This window comes from Muscardinus avellanarius (assembly GCF_963383645.1).
Source record: "Muscardinus avellanarius genome assembly, chromosome: 13".
Lineage (NCBI taxonomy): Eukaryota > Metazoa > Chordata > Mammalia > Rodentia > Gliridae > Muscardinus > Muscardinus avellanarius.
In genome coordinates, this window is record NC_137799.1 from 53079352 (window position 1) to 53104717 (window position 25366).

A 25366-nucleotide genomic window follows, 5' to 3' on the forward strand; every position below is an offset into this window, starting at 1 on the left:
TTCATTGCACAATTCTTTGAATACACGAAAAGCACTGAACTGTATACTTTAAACAGGTAATTTATATGGCATGTGACTTGTATGTCAATAAAGCTCTTTAAAAAGAAAGGAGGCAGGGAGAGGGAGGAGGAGGAGGCAGGATGGTGTCAGGAGAGGAGAGTGACACACCAGAGCCTCTGCTGCCACCTCCGCCAGAGGGGCCTGGCGTGGAAATCATGCAAATGACCAAATGCTTGCAGAATTATTTAGTGTGAGAGAGATATTGTCATCATTAGCATGTATTTTATCCTCTCCAGTCCTGCTCAATCAACCTTAATTGCTTCAAATGAGTCATAACACCCAAGCCATCGATGTTTCCAAAAACTACTGAAGAAAGAGTTACCAGGTTGGGGATAAAGGAAACTAACTTATCCATCTGTCAATCTTATTTGTGTGTGTGTGTGTGTGTGTGTGTGGTACTGGGTACTGAATCCAGGGGGGTCCTATTTCCAAGCTTCATTCTCAGTCCTTTTTATTTATTTTTTGTTTTTAAACAGGGTCTCATTAGGTTGTTTAGAATCTCACCATGTTGCTGAGGTTGTCCTCGAACCTGCAATCCCCCGTCTCAGCCTCCCAGGTACAGAGATATCAAGTGTGTACCACCACACCCAGCTCATCCATCAAGCTTAAATTGTCTAATTTCACATTCATGCTACTAGGTGCCTATAACAATTTATCTGCTATGCACTGAATAGCAAGTGTGTGTCTACATCTTGAATATGCATAAATGTTAACAAAGAAATTACAGATGTGTTGCAATTTAAGTATAGATAATAAATTTTATATGCTTATAAGGTCACCCTTTCTATTTTGTTTTATCAAATGTGAGCTTATTTTCTTGAACAATCAGCACTTACTGTTCAACCTTGGTTCCATTACACTTCCCTCCTCCCCTGCTCACTTTAAGAACTTAAAGAATTATTTGCTCCAGCTTCCCTGGGCTACCACCAGGTTCTTCCCAGCAACTGAATAAGATAAACCTCAGTACAAGTGTCTAGAAAGAATACAGTTAAGTCAAAAGGAAGATATCTATTGAAGTTATAAAACTTGGCAATTATATTCCATTAGCTGCTAAAGCACCCTGGGGAGGGGGGAGACTGTATACTTAAAACACACATACGACAACAACAAATTCCTTCCAATTATAGCTAAGCTTTGTTGAAAAAAAAACTTAAATTGAAAGCCAAAAATATGAGCTGACAAATTACTTTTAAAACCTGCTTCAAGTTGAATACTGGGAAGATGAACCTGTGAAATGCCTCACGATGGGTCCTGAGCCACATAACCTTTCAACCACCTTTCTGGGTGTATAACCTATGAAACTCCCAGGGTCTGTGCATAAACAGAGGGTTTTAATTTGGAACATGTCAAGTATTTGCATAAATTCAGTTAAAAAGAGAAACAGCTTCAGATGGATATAGTGACATTCACTTAAATAAAAGCCAAATGGGTTGCACCACGTTCATACCAACCTTGGATGCATAATGAGTTCTTTATATTACTTCTAAAATTCACTCCAGAAATCAACAGAACAATCTATCTTAAGATCTCTATAATAAAATGTTTAATTTTTAAACGGCTGAATATGTTTTAATGAAATAGAGTCAGAAGAATCAATACCTTCTACCTAAATGTTTAACCATTTGTGATTCTTTTACTAGAAAACACAGTTCTATATAGTGCTGGGTTTTTTGTTTTTTGTTTTTTTTAAATGATACTGGGGATTGAACCCAGGGACATCCTACTTCTGAGCTATATCTCCAGACCTACATTACTTATTTGAAAATAGGGTCTCATTAAGTTGTGGAGGGTCTCACTATAAGTTGCTGAGGCTTGCTGTGAACCTATGATTCTCCTGACTCAGTCTCCCAAGTAATGGGATTATAGGCATGTGCCACTACACCAAGCTTTTATGTAGTTTGTTTTGTTTTGTTTGGAGTGGGGGATGAAGTAGGGGCTAAATAATGCCAGAAAATTAATTAATAGTTTTAGAAGTAGAAGAAATACAAGAAAAAATAGAAAAATCATTCTTGTCTATTTTACAACATTAGAATTTATAGGTTGCTGGGCATGGTGGCACACACTTGTAATCCCAGTACTTGGGAGGCTGACACAGGAGGATCATAGATTCACAGCCAGTCTCAGCTACTTAGTGAGGCCCTCCACAACTTAGTGAGACTCTGTTTCAAAAAATAAAGCTAAGGTGTATTTCAGAGGTAGAATATTCCTGGGTTTAATCTGCAGTACCACAAGAATTAAATCTATACGTCATCAAAAAGTACCTTCCAATTTTTGAATCACCTTTAGATTTATGTCTCAAATGATTAACAATGATACAACATACAACACAGATACACTAACATACAACATACATACAACAAACATACAACACAGATACACTAACTCATAATAAAGGGTTTATCGCTTAGTGTACATCTAATAACTAATTATTCAACCAATACAAATGTTAAATGTCCATCACCTCTAGTCCTATAAGAATGTGCTAATAACAAAGCAGTGATAAGAAAGATGAGTTAGTGAACTTGGTATTCAAATCCTTAACTCAAGCTGGGCGTGGTGGCACATGCTTGTAATCCCCGTGCTTGGGAGGCAGAGACAGGAGGATCGCGCAGGTTCGAAGCCAGCCACGCGCTGGCTTAGGAGACCGTTTCCAAATAAAAATGTAAAAATAGGTCTGGGAGTGTAGCCCGGAGGTATAAGGGCTTCCAGGAACCCCAGTACCACAAATCCTTAACTCACATGATCTCATTCAGCTCTACTATCACTGATATATTCCATCTTGCTTTAGATATCCTGTTTCATTCTGATGTTTGATACTCCTCTTACTCCTTTTGTTCTGTCTGTTAAGTGTCAACAATTTACAGTATATATTGTCTTCCATCAATCGACAAGAAATCTTTAAGTATACTTAAAGAAAAATAGTACTTACTTACCAAAGTAACTGAATTGTAATTCACAAAAGTGGCCATGTTTTTAAAGGCACATTATTCAATTTTTTAAAAATTTACTTGAAATTCACAGTGGGCTCAAGGTTTATTTCATAAGTTGCCACAAGTACAAAGAAAGAATGTGAATACAATTTCCCTGGAAAAGGTACAGTCACCTTAAGTCTTATGAGTGAGCCAATCGCCCTTGGTGCAGAATGAGTAATCTCCAACAACAAAGATGAATCTGAGTTTTTACATTACAGAAGTCCCTGCTTGGCAGGAACTTTGAAAACATTAAAAAATACACTTTTATTGAAAAGGTACCCAGTTTCATATCACTGCCATCACTTATAAGACAGAGGCGGAAAACAGGCTTGTTTGTACCCTTAGCCCTTGGGGACTTGTTTGGGATATGAACACATTGACCACTTTCTGGACTTTTAGTCTTTAGTATTCAAATAGTCAATATGAAAATAATAACCAATAAAAGGAAAAATGCATGGTGCAGTCTAGGAAGATGACTTAGGGTGATACAGGTCCTCTGTTTAAGAACCTAGAAGGGTCAGGGTTGGGAAAGATTCTTTCAAATCACTTATACCACCTTATCACAACTGAAGACCTGTAGCGCTAAGGAACTCAATAGAGAGCCAACAGATTGGGAAAAAAATTTTTGTGGACTACTTCTCTGATAGAAGACTAAAATCTAGAATATGCAGATAACTCAAGAAACTCACCACGAAGCAAACAAATAACCCAGTCCAAAAAAAAAAAAAAATGGGCATGTGAATTAAATAGACACTTCACAAAAAAAGAAATCCAAATGGCCAATAAATGTATGAAAAATGTTCAACATCATTAGCAATCAGAGAGATGTAAATCAAAACAACCCTGAGATTTCACCTAACTCCAACTAGAATGACAATCATTCACAACACAAACAACAACAAATGCTGGCGCAGATGGGGAGAAGTAGGAACACTACTACATTGTTGGTGGGATTGCAAATTAATGCCACTTTGGAAAATAGTATGGAGGATCCTCAGAAAAATGGGAATGAAGCTACCACATGGCCCAGCAATACCACTACTGGGTATCTACCCAAAAGAATGGAAACCAAACTAAGGCATGCTTATCTATATTCATAGCCCCACAATTCACAATTACCAAACTATGGAACCAGCCAAGATGTCCAACAGATGAATGGTTTACAAAACTATGGAATATATACACAGTGAAATTTTACTCAGTCATAAAGAAAAACAAAGTTACACCATTTGCAAAAAAAATGGATGGAAATGGAGAACATTATGCTACGTGAGATTAGTCAGTCACAAAAAGTAAAAAATCAGATGTTCTCCCTAATATGCAGATAAGTCGAGCTAACTGAGGGAAATGGGAAGGGAAAGAGGTAAATTCTCTAATATACATGATGTACATTCACAAACATATCAAAGTCAATCAATCGCTAAGCCAAACATGAGAAGGAGGAAGGGGGGAGGGAATAGGGTAGGAATTGGGGGAGGGCTAAATGAGTGCTGTGTGCATGTATGCCTCTAACATCCTGTACTCCATTAAGATGTATTACTACAATGCATCAATAAAAATAAATAAATTAATTAAAATATGCACCATGGTAAGCCATAGCTGCATTGGGGAGCAGGATATATCCTAGAAGAGTATTAAGACAAAAAAAAAATGTTGGACATTACAGTTACCAAAAAACAAGCTTTATAGACTTCCTTTTTAGCTTTTTACATTCTGATGGTGAAAACTCAAACACATAACTCAAACCCAAAATTCTAAGTATATCACCACTGCTCATGTTAGAAGATATGAATAACTATTGATGGGTATTCAGAGATCAAAGGGTACAGAAGTTAGGTTAAGGAAGTTGTTGTTATTTGACTTAGTATAGTACTTAACAGGCATAAATTCCAACAAATATAATCAGAAACTGAGTATAACCCCAAAGTCATAAAAAATATAAACATGTCAATATTTAAAGAGGTAGAGAATAAACAGTCAAGAGGACAAGGGAATTATTTAATAAAAACTATTGCTCCAGCTGGGATATTTCAGGAATATTTGCTAAACATAAAGGTAAATTTTATGCCGTGATCTAAATGATCAATTGCTTATTAAAAATAGTAATAAAAGGTATCTCTCCAGATGCTATAGCCAATCTACTAGTAGGAGTTTGCATACCAAACTCACATTGCTATTTCTCCTTTTCCTTTTTCTTTTATAAAGCAGCTATGGGTATTATACTCACCACAGTGCAGCCTGAAGTCCCATTTTTTAAAATTGTATGCATGATAAATACCTTTACTTAAACCTTCCCAAACTTGTAATCACTGTGTGCCAAGCTGCCCAATTTCTTTTTGGTACTGGAGGTTGAACCCAGAGATATTTTACATCCAAGCTACACTCTAGCCCTATTTTTTTTTTTTAAACAGAGTCTCACCAATTTGCTGACAGTCTTGCTAAGTTGCTAAAGCTGATCTCAAAATTGCAATTCTCTGATCTCAGCCTCCCAAGTACTAGGATATTATGTGTGTGCCACCACATCTAGCCAATCCATCTTTGAGCCCTTAATGGTATAAGAAATCCTGCCTCACTTTGACTCTCATAAAAACAAATCCTATCTTTAGGTTACTTTATATGGTGGCTCCAATTCAATTCAGTAAATAGAAAATTTCCAGGTTCCTGTTGACATTTAATCTCTGAATAAACTCAACCCAGAAGAAAAAGCCAAACCTATTTTAATGCCTGAAGATACCAACAAATTCACACCAAACTCTCTTGCCATTTGACTTCCAGGACAGTTTATGGGTAATGCTACACATAACTTCATGCAACACAACGTCTGCCTTATACTCTTACAGCATTCAATAAACATCTGTATGCATATGAGCTAGTTCTGGAACTAATTGTGAAATCAGGCATTGGCCTCCTTAACATGATCTAATAATTTAGAGATAGTTATACTAGGCAGATACTGGAAAAGGCTGTATGTTTAGCTTAAGTTATTAAGATTATTTGAAAAACTAAGGTAATATCATATCCTGTGATAATCCTTTAAAGACAGTGAAAACCTTCTCTATCCAGTTCTCTGTGGTTAACATATATATCACATCACAGTATACTAAAATACTAGATTTTTCCACATGGCATTTTTAATTTATTATAAAGAAATATCTCTGGTCGTGCAAGTGGTAGAAAATCTTATCCTACACTGGCTATGCTTGGATTTGAAGTCCAAGATGGCATCCTGACTTTGGCAGCAAAGCGGTTCACACCAAGGCACAGATCTTGATCATCTGTACCACAGCTATCTTCCATCTACTTCCAAGAGATTTAAATTCGTTATCGGTAGAGCCTAGGACCTCTGCAATCTTTTGGATATGAAAGCAAACATGCATACCTTCTCAGGCAGATGAAGAATGGTGTGTTCTCCCGCACTGAAGTGGGACAGAGATTTATATGCAGCATTTGCTACAACTGGGTCCTAGACAGGGTAAAAGAAAAGCAAACAAGTAAAAAACATGTACTGAACATCAGATTCAGAGAAGAAAATCTTCCCTCTCCAACTCTAAGGTTCTATAGTCAGTGCTTTGTAAATGGTACTCAAGTCTTGCTTAGATCAAAAAGGCATTTACTAGCAACTTAAGGAGAAGAATCAAAGATTTATCTTCTTTTCAAAAAACAATTGTGGAAAGAAGAGTGAAAAGGCCTGAAGAAAGAAGATCAATTGAAAAAAAATATCAAAGTCAAACATTTTCCTAGAAACTGTTCTAAATAAAAACAGAGTGTGGGCATGGTGGCATACACTTGTAATTCCAGCACTTACGGAGGCTGAGACAGGAAGATCACAGGTTCGCGGCCAGCCTCGGCTACTTAGTGAGGCCCTCTGGAACTTAGTGAGACTCTGTTTCAGAATAAAGAATAAAGAATAGGGCTGGGGTTTAGCTCAGAGGTACAATGCCCCTATATTCAATCCCCAGTACCACAAAAAAGAAGAAAAAAAAGAGGGAGAGAAATTAACATTGGGAAAAAGGATAGAAAACACCAAATTTTTATCCTTATTTGAACATAAATTAACTCCTAATTTCTCAGGTCCCTGTGAAGGAGTGTGTTTTAGTGAAAGGAGTAAGATGGTTTAGAGCCTGACAAGCATGTGTTTAGATTCTATTTCTCCATCTATTAATGGGAAAGTCAGCCCTTTGGAATTCAAGCTTATTCACCCATGAGTAAGGTACATCACAAACATCATCTTCTTTATAATCCTTGATTAAAAATAACCCACAAATAACACCTAGACTGAACTCTTTGGAATACTTAATTGGAAATACATATTGGTGGAGGAGGGACAAAGCAGGAAATGAGAAGAACTATATAAAAATATGGGATGATGTCAATGAGAAGAACTACATAGAAATATGAGATAATGTCAACAGTCCCTCTTCATCTGTCATATTCAAAAATTATTAAGTGAATATGATGAATATGTATTACTAGGTATAAACTGAGAATATTTTTAAATCAAAACTTCCTAATAGACATACTTTCTTTTAACCAAAAAGCCATCATTTTTTTAAAAAATTACTTATTTGGGGGGTACTGGGATTGAACCCAGGAGCATTCTACCTCTGATCTACACCCTAGTCCTTTTTTATTATTTTTTATATTGAAACATATTCTTTTTTTTTTTTTGGTGGTACTGGGGTTCCTGGAAGCCCTTCTACCTCCGGGCTATACTCCCATACCTATTTTTACATTTTTATTTGGAAACAGGGTCTCCTAAGCCAGCGTGCACGGCTGGCTTCGAACCTACGCGATCCTCCTGTCTCTGCCTCCCAAGTGCGGGGATTACAAGCGTGCGCCACCACGCCCGGCTTGAAACATATTCTTACAAAGTTGCTTAGAATCTTGCTGAGTTGCTGAGGCTGGCCTCAAACCTGTGATTCTCCTGTCTTGGTCTCTCAAATATTACATTTTTTTATTCTACAAATATTATTTTGTAATTAATTCCCCAGCTTTGTTCTCATTCACTGACATCCCCTGTGAAAGTACCTTGTTTTGAGTGTGAGTCCAGAGGAAACTGAGTACTTGGACTTTGAAATTCTAGAAAAAAGAAAAAAAAAGGAAACACACAAAAAAATTATTCTAAGACAAAGATAAAGAAGAAAAAATAATCTAAAGTATCATATAATAGAAACTAAATCACTTAAATTATATCACCATTAATTGACTCAAACTGAATTTACCTATTATTCATAAAATAAAAACACTCAAATAGGACCATCATTTAACACACTGATGATTTAAATACATCTATATGTTAAGATTATTAAATCTAGGAAACCTAACCATTTCATACTGAAGCCTCAAATCCTAATATAAATGTCATTCTTCCATGTCACTCTTACGGAAGGGAGTTTACCCTTCTCCAAAGCCACGTGACACATGGCACACGTGAGCATCTGGTGTGATTAATAGCCTACCAGGTTGTACATCCCTTAGGGCCGCGACTGAGTCTTTTTCAATTTCAAAGACTTAGACGAGATTCCAGATTGTTTCCTTAAAGGTGACAAATGTATAATAAATAATTGATTCAGCACAAAAGCCATTTATCTTCTAATACTCTATGTCTTCCTAATTTCAGCCAGATCTAACTTCTTGCCCTTTGAATCATACATGGTGGTTCTCTACCTCCTTGTCTTTGCTTATTCTAATGCCCAGACTTCAATGGGAGGCAGCGTTATATTCATTCTTCAAGATCCTAGTCTAAAGGCACCAATGAAATAAGTTTCCTTAGATTCCTCCTAACCAAGCTTCTCTTTCCTCCACCACACTTTCTGTCCTTGGATTAACTGAATCCTTCAAATGTTATTATAGTTAATATGGCTCATGTCTTTCTCCTTTGTCAGCCTCTGAGCTTCTAGAAAACTGAGACTAACAACATGGTATAAGAGGAAAATAGAGACTATGGAGGTAAAAGGTCCTGGGTTCAGAGACCTGCTTTCACTAAGTAGCATGATGTTGTTTAAGTGACCAGCCTTGCATGTAGAGATACTCAATAAATACAGTTTTAAGAAGTGGATTTGCCTCTCAAAACCTCAGTAGTTTCTTTAGCTATACTAATAATACCTTCTTGTCTGACCTACTAGAGTTCTGGAGATTTAATAGGAATTCAAAAATAGTATATATTATTATTATCATTTATTAGCAACTCTTAAGGCCACATACAGTTTGAATACATGTACTCTGAGTACAGAAATAAATGTACCAAGCACTCTGCAAAGCAATTCATAAAGTACACTGTAGTTGAATCATAGACTCTATTTTCAACAAGTTCACAGTTTGATGAGGAAAATAATATATGTAATATATCCCAGTAGTATAAAACAGAACAAGTTCTTATGGTATAGATAAGGAACTTTGAGAGCAATGGATTTTTTATCACAGATTCTCAAAGGATGGGATGAGGTAAAACAATTCTTTATCTCCTAAAATCAGGTCATAAAGTTAAAGATGAGAGAAAAAGGAAGTCTAGACAGAGGAAATGACATAAGTAAAAGAAAACAAACAGAAAAGTTTGGAGGTGGGTAGGGAACGGAAAGTAGTTTCATTTTTCTGGTATGCACAATGCAGAACAATAAAGGCCAGGTTGTAGAAAGAAGGCCTATGGAACTGATATAAAGAGGTTGGTTGGGCATCATTTTAAGTGAACATAAAAGGCTCTGAGGTGACTAGCAATAGAAACGACCAAACAAATTCTGACCAGTTAAAAAAATTATCTAAATACACACAAGTAGAGAGGGAAAGGTGGAAAGAAGAATGGAAGGAAAGAAAGATGGTGGGAAAACAATGAGGACAAAAGGAGGGAAGGGAGGAAGAGGAAGGAGGGAGAGTCTCTCCTCCAGCAGGTCTTCTCATTTGCCTCCCTGTTACTGGAGGGAAGCCCTTGACTGGGAGGGAGGAAAAATAAATGGTCCCAAAGCATTCTATCTGAACAGAGGAACTTTAGTATTACAGAAGCAGAAGATAAATCAAAAGATATAGAATCTGAAAATAAAATAATCTGATCCCACAGACAATTCCTAGCAATGGATAAGCAAACAAGAAACTAACATGCAAACCACTTCATAAAATAACCTATGAGAAAACTGAATTACTCAAAGTATAAGCAAAGCAGAGATTTGATTTCAGCCCTTGAGGATGAAAAAATAAATGATTTCAGCCCTTGAGGATGAAAAATAAATACATGCAACATGCTCTTTTCTTGGTTTTTAGTCTTAGCCCCTTAGCAGTAGCCCTGCAGGTTCAATGACAACCTAACCTAAATGCCCATGAACTATAGCCATAAAAAAGGCTGTTCGGGAACAATATACTCTAGGAGTCACAAACTGATTCCTTATTCAGTACCCTAAAACAAAAGCCCACATGTGAAAATAAACTCAAAATGCCCTTTGTTGGTCTAGTCATTCATTCAACAACTACTTTCCAAATACTTAGTGTCTGCCAGGCACTGTGCTGGATATTAAACCAAAAAAGGACAATGTTGATTTGATTCATCGTGTGGCCTTTAGAATGATTAGAAGTATTCATCTATTTCTTTCTAATCACATACTCTAAAACATGTTAAATGACTATTACTACAATCATATGGTGTGGTAGTTTATCGAAGTCTGTGAAATACTAAATCTAACTAAAAGTTCACCAAAACTCTTGGTGAAAATCAGCTGCTACTCCTGGGGGGTGGGGGTGGGCAAACAAAAGTGGAGCCCAGGAGTGACCATGCCTCACAGGAGTGTGGACAAATGCATGACTCATCCTCCTCTGACTCATGTCACTCCAAGAAGAGATAATAGAGAAAATGGTAAGCAACAACGCATAAATGTTATAGCAAAGAACCTTCCACCAAGTGTTTTGCCTCATTACGATGACTAACTCTGACTAATTCATAAAACTGGGGGACTATCTTGCCTTTTTTAAAAGTCTTAAGAGCTTGGTTTTTAAAACTTAGAACGTTAACAAAATGACTTTAAACTGTTAACCCTAAGAGCTCTATTATTTTATAAACATTATATTTAACCTGCTGACTTTTTTAAATCTTGGCATTACTCTAATAAAAACTCAATGTCCTTTATGTATGTACATTGTAAAGTCACAGAATTAAGCAAGAGGTAGCTAGCTTATTCTCCTACTCCTAAAGTTCACAAAGGTAACAACATGTTCTTAGAACAGAAAAGGATTTTCATACAAAAGGTTATGAATACTTATCCCCCAAATAGTTATTATGTCACATATCTTCCCAATGTAAAAACAGGTCACTTACTGAGCTCCAAATGCATACCTCATATTCAGCTGTGTTGACTGTTAAGGAAGGAACCAGAGAAAACAGCTCACTCAGAGTCTTCAAAATGAGAGGTCTTGTGTCACAACTCAGCCGTGGAGAGAGAGCATTCCAAGTGGAGCGAATGCAAACAACCTGCAAAGCAAATTTAAAAAGTTAAGACCTAACAAAATTCAAACTTACATACAGCCATTAACCAAGAGCACCATATTTTATTTTAAGGAAACAAGAACATGCGTAGATGATTTAATAAGGCATTAGCCCTCACAAAAAATTTTAAATCTATGTAATCTGTTGAATATCTAGCCTGCCTCACACAACTGCTGTTTTACTATTTTATTTGGGTTATCCATGTAAGTAACACTTGCTTTCTTTTCCTACCTCCCCTTTTCTTTCCCTTCTCTTCTCTCTCTCTCTCTCTCTCTCTCTCTCTCTCTCTCTCTCTCTCATTCTCTCTCTCTCTGTCTCTCTCACTCACACACACACACACACACCCTTGTATCCACATAAAATAACTCCATTATATATATATATATATATATATATATATATAATGTATGTATAGTTGAATAATTATCCCTTGAAACAAAAATAGGTAAAATAATGCTAATGTATTTCTAAAGTCAGGTATGCATAATTCTTGTGGTTTGTAAACTTTGCTGAAACTACATCACCACTCAGAAAAATGGGTGAAATTTTTGCGTGTATATATTTTATCAAGTATTCTCAGTTCAAATCACCTTACAAGCTTTTAAAAGAGGTAAGAGAATAGTTATATTATTTAAAATAAAAATTAAACACTTTCAGAAGTCACTTCAGATTTTTAAGAGGATGTTAAATGTTAAAATAAATCTAAAGCCCCACAAAAAAATTTTATACTTTCCATAAACTTGATCTAATTTCTTTAAACTAGTATTCTTAGTCTTTTTTGGGGGGGTGGGGACTGGGGATGGAACCCAGGGGCATTCTACCTCTGAGCTACCCCCAGCCCTATTTTTTCTTATTCTTTATTTTGAAACAGGGTCTCACTGAGTTGCAAAGAGCCTCACTTAGTTCATGGACAGCTGAGGCTGTCCATGAACTGTGATCCTCCTGTCTCTGGCTCCCAAATACTGGGATTACAAGCATGTGCCATACACCCGGCTCTTAGTCACTTTAATATCTAGTTTTATGGACATTCCAAATATCTTTAAGTTCAAATTCAGCTACAATAGATATTTTTCACTGATAAAAATTTTATTAAAATTTTAAAACTCAGACAGGAAGAGTGCCAACATGGATCAATTAGAGTTTAACTAGTATTAATCTTTCTAAAATACTCCAATGTCTTCTTTTAAGCTGCAATTAATATATACAATTTCTCTCTCTTTCCAAACAATTATTTAGAAAAACTATATGAGGCAGTAAGTGAAAAGATATCAAAGAAAATAATATTTACTTAAAGAATATAGATTATGGAGAGGCTCAAAGGAAAAGACAGCAGAAAGTATATCACACAGAAAACTTGGATTCAGTGATTTGCTCTTATTTTATACTTTCCATTAAACATTAGACAAACAAATAGTCTTTGATATGAAATCCACTGTGTGATTTGAATTCAACTAACCTTTACCAAGAACAGTATTATTGGCCATGCATGATTTAGGCATATTTAGGCATTTGTAAAAATAAATAAATAATTCTGATTTCATAAATCCTCAGGGTTTGGAAAAAAATCTTAAAATCTATCAACTCAGTACCAAATCACCAGAATAGTACACAGTACTAAGAGGAATAATAAAATATAAACAATTTGACTTTCAAACAAAACCTACCAACTTAATGGAAAGGAAGAGAAATGTATGCAATTCTGTATCATTAGAAATCAAGGGGGACTGCATGTCATTGTCAACATGATTTACATTGTGATGTGAGACTATAATGCACCAGTAAAAGCATATTAAAAATAACATAAATGATTACATGCTTTGATCAGAACTGTTTTCAACAGAAAAGAAAAATCCAGGGAAGAAAGATAGGTCACTAGGTGGGAATCATCAGAGAGGGTATCAAGAAGATATAAGTCTTGAGAAAGAACTTGAAGAAAGAATAGAAAGAAATCATGCAGACACACTACACGGATAAGGAACAAGTCAGTCAAACACTAAAAGCATGTTGTGAGCACAAAAACCATGAGTACTGATGCCCACAGGCTGGTAGATCGCAGAGTACCTAGAATACAAAAACAGTATAGACCAGAATCAAAAAGTAAAGGCACCTATAGAGATTTCCAAGTGGAAGAATACAGAAAATGTAAAGGCTACTCCTGAGAGATCCATGGAGTAATCTTACAGCCAAAGAAGCAGTTACCTCTTTCCACCTCTCTCTCATTTTTATTTCTCACTATTCCTAATAGTCACCAAAGTTTTCCCAAAATGTTTTGCTCAGTAAATTTTCTAGTTGCTCTTGCTTAAACCTCACCTTAGATGCCTATCTAATTCCAACCTCTGCTGTTTCAAGACCTAGTTTAAATCCCACTTCCTCAATTAAGTCTTCTCTTAAAAGTCTAGACCTCATTTTATTCCTTTCTCTCCTCCAAATTCTAACACTTAAATCTTTGTGCCACCCAATTTACCATTTAATTATATACTGTCTGGTACTGTTCATTCTTTTTGTGTATGGAAATTATCTCCTCAACTAGATATTAAGTTCTTAAAAGATAATGACCATCTCTTACCATACTTGCTCCCCACTTACCTAGCAGGGTAATTAAGTATGTAAGACATCAGTATTCATCAAGTACAAGGCACTGCAAAACTGAGGGATGGGAAATGCGAGGTTGAGAACAAAAGAATTAAAAGAATTTGGGGAATGAATTGAAAAGTGAGATGTTTACAACTCAGAGACCTGGGTGAACAGCAGCAACAGAGCAAAAGGAAGGAAATGAGAGAGAAAAAAATATTTTAGGAGATGAGAGATGGAATAAATGAGGTATGTGTAATTGAATTGATGGGAGACCTCAGGAAGTACAACTCAGATGTAAGGTTGGTCAACAGTAGCTTTGTTATTTGAATATTTCTATAAATCAAGATGACATGAGCATGGCGTGGTGGCGCGCACTTGTAATCTCAACATTCAGGAGGCAGGGACCAGAGGATCGTGGTTTGAGGACAGCCTCAGCTACTTAGCGAGGCCCTTTGCAACTCAGTGAGACCCTGTTCAAAAACTAAAAAGACTAAAAAATAGGGCTAGGGGTGTCGCTAGGAGGTAGAATGCTCCTGGGTCCCATCCCCAGTACTGAAAAAAAAAAAAAAATGCCATGAGGAGGTATGCCGTGCATTGCCACAAATATTCTTAAATATTTAGTGGGTAAAAAAATAAAAATAAAAAGATCTCTGGTCACCAAGCAGAGAAGTAAAACAGTACTTTCCATAGTGGTAACTAAGAATATATCCTCTATTTGCAAGGAACTAGGAAAAAAAATTTAAGACTTTTTAGAAAGTCTGAAAACTTCCTAAAAACCTAAAATGGTAATCAGTAAACAGAGAATAAAGAGTTCACAACTGCAGCCTTAAACATAAGCCAGGCATACCTACAAAACATTCTGTAAACCCAAGCTTGCCTGCACATAAACGAGGGCAAGAAAGCCTTTAGAAAACTGGTTTTTCTGACCCTCGACCTCCCCCACCTTGGGCTATCCCAGACCAGACTTTACAGACCCTTAGGCCTCCTTGGATTCAACCTGTTGCCTCCTGCTATATAAGTCTCCTTGACCCTTATACAGCTGGTTCTCTTGTTCTTTATAATCTTTCAAACTATATCAGATTATTCCAGTTTTACTGATTTGTTTTGCCTCTACTGATCATCACACCAAATGACTGGTTTCTTTAAAAAAAAAATTTGGCTTCTTAATGCAACAATATGATGTATGATGTACCATGCTCAAAATGATGGGGGGAAAAAACAGAAAATTTTACTATATAAAGTTGAGTTTTAAACTACTGAAAAGCAAAAAAAAAAAAAAAAAGAGAGAGACCCCTGGAGAAACCGGGCCCAGTAAGACGCTGGGTTCTGGGCGGGGGTCGCGCGCGGCGCACACCAGCCGGGGCCTGGGTCTCTGGGTCCCGGGCCGAACTGCGCATAGCATGCCAGACCCCTAGAGAAACCAGGCCCAGTAAGACGCTGGGTTCTGGGCAGGGGTCGCGCGCGGGGCACACCAGATGGGGCCCGGGTCGTAAGGCAAGGCCGGTACTGGGGCCTCCGAGGTCAGGATAACAGCCTGCCGAGGGGTTAGGCCGGTGCTGGGGCCAGCGTGGCTGGCATCGGAGCCTGCCGTGAGGCAAGGCCGGTGCTGGGCCTCTGAGGCCGGGATAAGAGCCTGCCGAGGGGTTAGGCCGGTGCTGGGGCCAGCGAGGCCGGCATTAGAGCCTGCTGTGAGGCAAGGCCGGTGCTGGGCCTCCGAGGCCGGGATAAGAGCCTGCCGAGGGGTTAGGCCGGTGCTGGGGCCAGCGAGGCTGGCATTGGAGCCTGCCATGAGGCAAGGCCGGTACTGGGGCCTCCTAGGCCGGGATCGGAGCCTGCCTTGAGGCAACGCTGGTACTGGGGCCTCCGAGGCCAGGATAAGAGCCTGCCGAAGGGTTAGGCAGGTGCTGGGGCCAGCGAGGCCGGCATCGGAGCCTGCCGTGAGGCAAGGCCGGTGCTGGGGCCAGTGAGGCCGGCATCGGAGCCTGCCTTGAGGCAAGGCCGGTACTGGGGCCTCCGAGGCCAGGATAAGAGCCTGCCGAGTGGTTAGGCCAGTGCTGGGGCCAGTGAGGCCGGCATCGGAGCCTGCCATGAGGCAAGGCCGGTACTGGGGCCTCCGAGGCCAGGATAACAACCTGCCGAAGGGCTAGACCGGTGCTGGAGCTAGCAAGGCCGGCATCGGAGCCTGCCGTGAGACATGGCCAGCATCAGAGCCTGCCGTGAGACATGGCCAGTGCTGGGGCCTCCTAGGCCGGGAACAGAACCTGCCAAGGGGCTAGGCCGGTGCTGGGCCAACGAGGCCGGCATTGGAGCCTGTCGTGAGGATAGGCCGGTGCTGGGGCCTCCGAGGCCGGGATTGGAATCCTGCCAAGGGGTTAGGCCAGTGCAGGGGCCAATGGCCAGCATCGGAGCCTGGCATGAGGCAAGTTCAATCCTGCGGCCTCCAAGGCTGGGACCAAAGCCAGCTTAGGGGTTAGACAGGTACAGGGGCCAGCGAGGCCAGAACTGGGGCCTCCCATGAGGCAAGGCCGCTGCTTGAGCCAGCGAGGTCTGGATCAGTCCACTGAGTAGCCAGGCCACTACTGGGACCATCAAGAGTGGGATCGGTACTTGCAACGCAGCATGCACAGAGAAATATCGCAGAAAATATAAATCAGACGCTTCTCTTAATCAGCAATAACTAGGAGGAAAAGGGCAACAGGAAGAGTTTGAGCTATAGAAAGGGCCCTATAGTGAAGCAACTAATGTGACCAATCAGAGGGTATGTAATACTGGAGGACGGAGCCTCTTTAAAACGTAGGAGGTACATAAACAAATGTATCAAAGTAAATCACCAAAGAAGCGTGGGATGGAGGGAGGGGGAGGGAATGGGATGGGGGCTGGATGAGGGCTAATTGGATGATGTGTGCTTGTATATCCTCTCAAGTCTTGTACTCCAATGTGATTGATATATGACTACAATGCACCAATTTAAAAAATAAATTAATAAAAAAGATAAATCATATCTGCTGATCACCTTCATAAAGTTATTAAATTTATCAACTTAAAAAGAAGAAGAAGAAGAAGAAGAAGAAGAAGAAGAAGAAGAAGAAGAAGAGGAGGAGGAGGAGGAAGAGGAGGAGGAGGAGGAGGAGGAGGAGGAGGAGGAGGAGGAGGAGGGGGAGGAGGAGGAGGAGGAGGAGGAGGAGGAGGAGGAGGAGGAGAAAAAGGTTAGGCATAGTGGCACATGCCTGTAATCCTAGCATTTGAGAAGCTAACAAAGGATGATTGCAGGTATGAGGCCAGCTTCAGTAACTTATTGAGATGCTGTTTTTAAATAAAAAGGGCTGGAGGTGTAGCTCAAAGGCAGAATGCAATTAAGGGAAAGGAAGGAAGGAAAAGATGGAGGGAGAAAGATGGAGGAAGGGAGGGATTGTTATCATTGCATTGAGTCTACAGATATTGTAAAGAAGTTGTCAGTTTCTTTAACCCGATAGTTTATATTTAAATGTCTACACAGAAATATGATATGGCCTTTAGCCTATGGAAGATAGGAAGTTGGAACTTGAGACTCATGAAAAATTAGCATGCCGGATGTTATGTGTACCCTCAGTATAAGGGTGGGATTAGAAACCTCTAAGCCAGAGAGTTGACATAAAAAATGGTTTTGAGAGCCAGGAAATGATGGCACATGCTTGTAATCCCAGCATTTAGGAGGAGACCAGAGGATCAGGATTCGTAGACAGCCTCAGCTACTTAGTGAGGTCCTTTGCAACTCAGTGAGACTCTGTCTCAAAAAAAAATTAAAAAGACTAATAAAGAGGGTTGGGGGTGTAGCTCGGAGTTACAATGCCCCTGGGTTCCAATCCCAGTACCATAAAAAAAATTTTCATGATAAAAAAATCAAAACACATAATACTACAGCTTAACATCAATGAAAATCAGCAAAAAAATAATAAACAACAGAATCTGATGCCCCCAAATCTTCAGGCAATAAAATAAGTAGAAATGCAAGAATATTTAAAAGAATTAGAGACATAAGGCATTTAATTCCCAGTAAAAGAATATGACATGATTAGAAAGAAATTTTTAATAAGAACCAATTAGAATCTCTAGCATTAAAAAGTAACGTCATGGAAATCAGCCCAACTGAGAGTAAGCTACCCTAAATAGAGCCTGGTAAGGTAAGAGTTAAAGTATAAAAAAGAAGCTTAAAATCATCACTATGCTTTGGATCTTAAAATGTTCCCCAAAGCCCATGAGTTAAATACAGATGTAGTCCCCAGATTGTGGCTATGCAGTGGGGAAGGGTGGATTTAAGAAGTGGGTTTAACCAGGAAGTCTTCAGTCTCAGGGAGTATGCCTTTGAAAGGGATTATGGGGACCTTCTCCTGTACTCTTTTGATTCCCTTAATTGGTTGAGAGTTAAAAAACACAATAACTAAATTCAATTTGGGATCCTGGATTGGATCTTGGACCTGAAAACATTAGTTAAAAACAAAACAAAACAAAACTTGAAAACTTAAAGTCCAGAGTTTAGTTAATAGCATCACACCAATGCTCATTTCTTAGTTTTGATAACTGCACTATAGTCATATATACAAGTCAGATTCACATTAGGAGAAACTGGGTGAAAAATACATTAAAAACTGTCCTTTTTTTTCATCTATTTTCAGGAAAACTTTTGAGATATCATTTATGTACCAATTTTCCAGGTAAAGTGTACAATTCAATGGTTTTTAGTAAACTCTAAAAGTTACACAACTACCACAACCAATTTTAGAGCACTTTATCCCTTTAACAGAAAACAAAATAAAACCAAGAAAAACCCAAAAACGTGTTTATTGATCTTCGTTTCTCCCTAGCCTTTCCAATGTAAGCAACAAAGGAATTTGCTTTTGGTCTCTAAATTTGCCAGTTTCCAGAACTTTCCTATAAGTGGAACCTTTCACTTAGCATATTGTTCTCAAAGTTCATCTTCCATACTTTTTAATTGCTGAATGAATAAATCATTCATTATCTTTATCTACCTTTTGCATTATTTTGTAAAGCTAAGCTTAAAGTTATTTTAAAATAACTTTATTTTTGTACTGGAACTTGAACCCAGGAGCATTCTACTTCCACCTATCCTGCCAGCCCTACTGTATTTTTATTTTGAAACAAGGTCTCACTAGGTTGGTCAGAGCCTAACTACTTGTCGAGGCTGTCCTTGAACCTGTGATCCTCTTGTCTAACTCTCCCAAGTATTGGAATAATAAGCATTGGTTCAAAATAAAATATAAAAAGGCAATTAGTACAACCACTTTGGAAATCAGTATGAGGGCTTCTCAAAAGACTGGGAATAGAACCACCATGTGACCCAGCTATACGATTCCTTGGTATCTTTCCAAAAGGATTAAAGTCGGAACACTATAATACATGCGCACCCATATTTATAGCAGCACAATTCACAATGGCCATTTTATGACATTTGCAGGAAAATGGACAGAACCAGACAATGTCATGCTAAGTGAGATCAGCTAGTCTCAGAAAGTCGAGAGTTGGATGTCTTTTCTCATATGTGAAATCTAGAGAGAAAAATAGGAAACAAATGGGAATTTAAATAATTGAAGAGTGACCAGAACAGGGGAAAGGAGAAGAGAACAGGAAGAATTGATGAAATAAACAGTTCAAATTATGCTGTACCTATGTATGAAGGAATCACGCCAACCTCACTGTTATGCACGGGGAGGGGGAGAGTGGCAGGGAAGGGAGAAACACCAAGACCTTGTACACATTTTTTTGGTATGACTCTGAACCTCGCTATTTTGTATAATAACAATGCATCAATAAAAGGCTTTTTTCCCAAGAAGAGGTTTCTTTAAAAGGCAACAGGAAGCAGGGCGTGGTGGCACACGCTTGTAATCCCTGCGCTTGGGAGGCAGAGACAGGAGGATCACGCAGGTTCGAAGACAGCCACGCTGGCTTAAGAGACCCTGTTTCCACATAAAAAAGTGAAAAAATAGGTCTGGGAGTATAGCCCGTGGGAGTGTATACCCGAGGTAGAAGGGCCTCCAGGAACCCCAGTACCACCACCACAAAAAAAAAAAAAAGGCAACAGGAAAAAAAAAAGCACTGATGAAATGATGGCTAAACATTTTCAGAATAAAAGACATAAATCTCTAACTATAGTCCCAAGTAAGATAAATAAAAATTACACACACACACACACACACACACACACACACACACACACACAAGCACATACATATATATATATGCATTATAGACAGAGACAATCTTTAAAGCTAAAGGGGGAAAAAATACAGACTGTCAAGGGACAATTTAGAAGAGCAACAGACTTTTCCAAGTTAAAGAGACCAGAAGATTATGCAGTAAGATTCTAAAAGTGCTGAGGAAACTGCCAGCCTATTATGCTAAATTTACCATTCAAGAGTAAGAACAAAAAGAGACAAACAATAAGTACGATAAACTGAGGTACAATACCAGGAAATTATGCACCTATAGCATAGTAATATTAACGGACAAATGACTCAAAGTCTTGCTTCATTTGTCTAATTCTGGAGAAATTCATCCCATTCTTAGCTCTTATATCATGCATATTTTATAATTAAGAGAGAATGATACTTTTCCTGGGTTATTCTTCCACAAGAATCTTAGCAACACTAAACAGTACAGATTAAAGAGACCCTATGCAGTGTGGTAGACCAGAAAGAGCATGTGACTAGAGTCAGACACCCCAGGCTCTCTCATTTGGTAGCTGAGTGACTATGAAAAAGTCATTAATATTTCTCAGTCTGTTTCCCTAGCTACAAAATCTTTCTAGTAACACCTGCTCTATGAATATCAAAAGGTTAACAGTAAAGGCCAGACTGTATGTAAACGTGCTTTGTACACTAGGAAAAAAAATAGGTATACATACACATGGCTATTACTGTTATAATCAACAGAAAAAATAATGAATCCCAGGAATCATCTGATTCCTGTGCTGTAAAAATGACTTTGTTCCTACGTAGAGGAACAGATAACTATCTCCTAATTTCACTTTCAAAAGCTATTTCCAGAAATTCCTGAGAACAGCCTACATCTTGATTCTTTACAGCTACCAAATGAGAGAGCCTGGAGTGTCTGACTGTAGTCACAAGCTCTTTCTGGTCTACCACACTGCATAGGGTCTCTTTAATCCGTACTGTTTAGTGTTGCTAATTCTTTACCCTAACAAGAAAGAAAGCTTTATTAAAAAAAAAAAAAACACTTTTGGCTATGAAAACTGCCTTATTTTCCCTCTTCATAATGAAGGTATAGAAACTGCCTTCACAGTTAAAGGACTCAGGCATCAACACGCAGCGAAGTCCTCTTAAGCTAACTGAGCACACACAATTCATACAACAGGATGCTTCTGTTACCAAAATACAATAACAGGGATGAGAGGGACTTTAAGGAGACACAATCAATGGAGCAGAAACAATAGGAAAAATAACATTCTTTCTTATCCGAATAATATGGGGTTAAAGGTGGTACGTATTTCCAAAAATGACTAGCACAGGTTTATTTAAGCAATTTCACAGTCTTTTCATGTCTGAGACTGGTTTATTTTAAAGGCAGTGCTGTAGGAAAAAACCGAATAGGTACAACAATTGAGTTGCCTCTTTTTTTAAGTCCCTTATAATCTGATGTTCTGCTCAACTTTTGTTCTGTTCACAGCAAAGAATGGAAAGGTACATATCTAAATCTCAAAGTATGGCTTGGTGGATCAAAATTATTTGTACGTGTGGTAATGCTACTCTGATATTAACAACCAACAATAGCACAATGTCATTTCCAAATAAGGAACAACAGACTTCTTAAATTGATCTGTATTTTTGAAGATCTATTTGGCAGTTTTTATTCCACATTTACAGTTCTATAAAGGAGAGAATTAGAATTCTGTGATATCAGAGAGACTTAGAATTCTATAAGTGATACAGACAAATACAAAGAGATATTCATTAAACAGATTGACCTCGACTACCAAGCCACCTAAGGCATTCATAATTTAGTGGCCAGGGATGCTATATTATTTTTTTCCTTATTCAAGTGAGAAGCTGCAAGTTCCCTGAGATACCACCCTAAGGAGAACAGTATCTTTCAATGCAAACTCCATTGATTTCTCTACAGGGACAGAAAGAATGACACAAAGAACTCCCTAGAGGGAAATTCACTTCTTAGTTTTGCTAGATACTGTCTTCATTCGTTAAATTTCTTGGTAAGATTCTTCCAACATGAACTAGCAAATCCACAGTAAGAATGTGTTTTAAAAAAAATCTTTCATAATACATTGATTAGTGGTTTATGCCCCTCAAATAATCAGAGAATTTAAAGGAAATTCAATCAGCATAGTTTAAAATTAAAAAGAAAAATAAGACCAAACTTCTGGAAAGTTGTTCAAGATAGAAAATTAAAAGCAAAGAAAATCAAGTATCTACTAGCAAAAAAATAAAATGTCATACACATAAACTTTACTTTTTTTTTCTGGTAATAGGGATGGAACCCAGGGGCATTCTACCTCAGAGCTACACCCCCAGCTCTATTTATTCTTTATTTTGAAACAGGATATCACTGAGTTGCAAAAGGCCTCACTAAGTAGTAGCTGAGGCTGCCCACAAACCCAGATCCTCCTGTCTCAGCCTCCTAAAAGCTGAGATTACAAGTATGTGCCACCGTGCCCAGCTCATGTAAACTTTAAAAAGGACTAAACATACTATTATTAGTACACTATGGATAGAGATTGAGAAATAAGGTTTATCATCAATTCATACCAAAAAATTAACATTGCATCAAAAATAACTGATAAATTAAGCAGTCACATCAGAAATCTAAAAACACTATATAAAGCAACATTTAACTGCAATGATGAAGCTTTAGGAATACCTACTGAGTTGACTCCATTTTTAAAGATGGAATTTAAAAAATACATTTATAAGTAACCAATGTCTTGTGGGTTGCTTTTGAATTTTATTTTGTATTATCTCAACTTTTTATTTTATTGGTACATTATAGTCTCACATCAGAATGTGGATCATGATGACAATAGCATATATTCACACAGTACTTGGTGCCCCCCATTCCTTTTTTCTCTCCCTCCCAATACTGAGTGTCCAGGTTAACAATGTTATATTCACATGTAGCTTTTCCATTAATAAACCTCAGCCTTCTTCCTTCCCTACCCTTCCTTTCTGGATTTGCTGAGGTTTCCCCTCCACTATCTGGAGTCCCTCTGGTATTCCTAATACTCCCTAGTTTGAGAAAACTATATATATTAGAAAAAACATATGTCCTTTCTCTTTCTGTGTTTGGTTAACACTTAACATAATGTTCTCCAGGTCTTTCTGTCTTCTTGTGAATGACATGATTTTGTTCTTTATTGCTGAATAGAATTCCATTGTGTGTATTTTCCATAATTTTGCAATTCATTCATCTGTTGATGGAGACCTAGGTTGGTTCCATATTTTGGCTAACTGTGCTGCTATGAACATGGGTATGCATATGTTACTGTAGTTCTCTGATTTCAGCCCCTGTGGAAAGATACCCAGGAGTGGTATAGCTGGATCATATGGTAGATCCATTCCCAGTTTTTGTTGTTGGGTTTTGTTTTTGTTTTGGGGGAGTTTTGTTGTTGTTGTTGTTGTTGTTGTTGTTGTTGTTGTTGTTTTGCAGTATGAACTAGAGACTGAACTCCAGGCCTTTCTACCTTCAGAGCTACACCCTCATCCCTATTTTTTTTATTCTTTATTTTGAAACAGTGTCTCACTAAGTTCAGAGGCCCTCACTAAGTAGCTGAGACTGGCTGCAAACTTGTGATCTGCCTGTCTCAGCCTCAAGTACTAGGATTACAAGCCTGGGCCACCATATAAAGCTACAATAATTGAAACAGTGTAGTACTATTCTAAAGGCAGATATACAAACCATTGGAGTTAAATAAAAGCCTAAAGCTAAATTCTTCCCTATATTGTCAAGTTATTTTTGACAAGGTTTCCACGAACATTTGGTGGTGGAAATAATAATCTTTTAACTAAATTTTGTTGAAACATAATAATTACATGGAAAAGAATAAAGTTGGACCCTTACCTAATCCCATATACAAATATTAACTCAAAATAGATAAAAGACATAAATATAAATCTTAAGACTATAAACTTTTAGGAGAAAATCTGGGTCATAAAACCTCACAACATTGAAGTTGGCAGTGATTTCTTGGATATGATTTCAATGGCACAGGCAACAGAAGAGTATACAAACTCCCTAAAAAATAAAAAAAATATTGTATATCCAAAGACAATGTAAACAGAGTTAACAGTTACTAATAGAATGGGATAAAATATTTCCAAATGCTATATCTGGAGGTATATTAATATTCCAACTAGAAATCCTAAAAATTAACAACAATAAAGGCAAACAATACCCTTTAGAGATAGGTAAAAAAAAAACATAAATAATGAATCTCCACAGATAACCAATCTTAGTTGTCTGTTGGATGGAAACTCTTGTTTCTCTGGTTCTGGTGTGTGTTACCTATTTCTTCTTTGTAGTTAATCTCTTTGAGTATTTTCTCTAGTGCTGGTTTTGAAGACATAAATTCCTTCAGTTTCTGTTTGTCATGGAAGCTTCTTATTTCTCCATCTAATTTGATAGAAAGTTTTGCTGGGTAGGAAATTTTTGGCTGGAAGTTGTTTTCTTTCAGAGTTTGGAATATGTTACTCCAAGCCCTTCTGGCTCTCATGACTTGGTTTGGGAAGTCTGGAGTGATTCTAATTGGTTTACCTCTGAATGTCACTTGGCCCTTTGTTTTTGTTGCCTTTAAGATTCTCTCCTTGGCTTCCACATTAGTCATTTTGACAATTATGTGGCATGGGGATCCTCTTCTCTGATCCTGTCTAAAGGGAGTTCTATAAGTTTCCTGGACCTGTGTATCAACCTCTTGCTCTATGTTTGGAAAATTTTCTGCTATTACTTCCTTGAAGAGATTGTTGATCCCTTTGGTTTCACTTTCTTTTCCCTCCTCTATTCCAATTATTCTTAGGTTAGCTCTCTTAAAATGGGCCCATATTTCTTCAATATCAGATTCCTGCTGTCGGATATTTTTTCCTAGATTAGAAACTATGCGTTCATTTTTGGAATGATCATCTTCTAAGAGCGAGATTCTGTTCTCCATGTGGTCTAATCGGTTGTTTGTGCTTTTAATTGAGGCCTTTACTTCATTAATTGCATCCTTTATCTCTTTTTGGCTCTCTCTGAGTTCTTTTCGAAGCACCTCTATTATTTCTATAGTTATTTTCCTGAT

At 37.9% G+C, this 25366-nt stretch overlaps 1 protein-coding gene across 4 annotated transcripts in view; it reads right to left on the reverse strand.

The window, feature by feature from the left end:
- FOCAD (focadhesin) overlaps positions 1 to 25366 on the reverse strand; it is a gene marked incomplete at both ends in the record, with an annotated part of 280748 nt that overhangs the window by 108447 nt on the left and 146935 nt on the right. For all 4 annotated transcript variants that reach the window (XM_080709563.1, XM_080709560.1, XM_080709562.1 and 1 more), the window contains 3 exons: positions 6412 to 6495; positions 8061 to 8111; positions 11347 to 11481. In XM_080709563.1, the coding sequence (XP_080565689.1) occupies positions 6412 to 6495; positions 8061 to 8111; positions 11347 to 11481 (270 nt within the window). The remainder of the gene's footprint in view (positions 1 to 6411; positions 6496 to 8060; positions 8112 to 11346; positions 11482 to 25366) is intronic.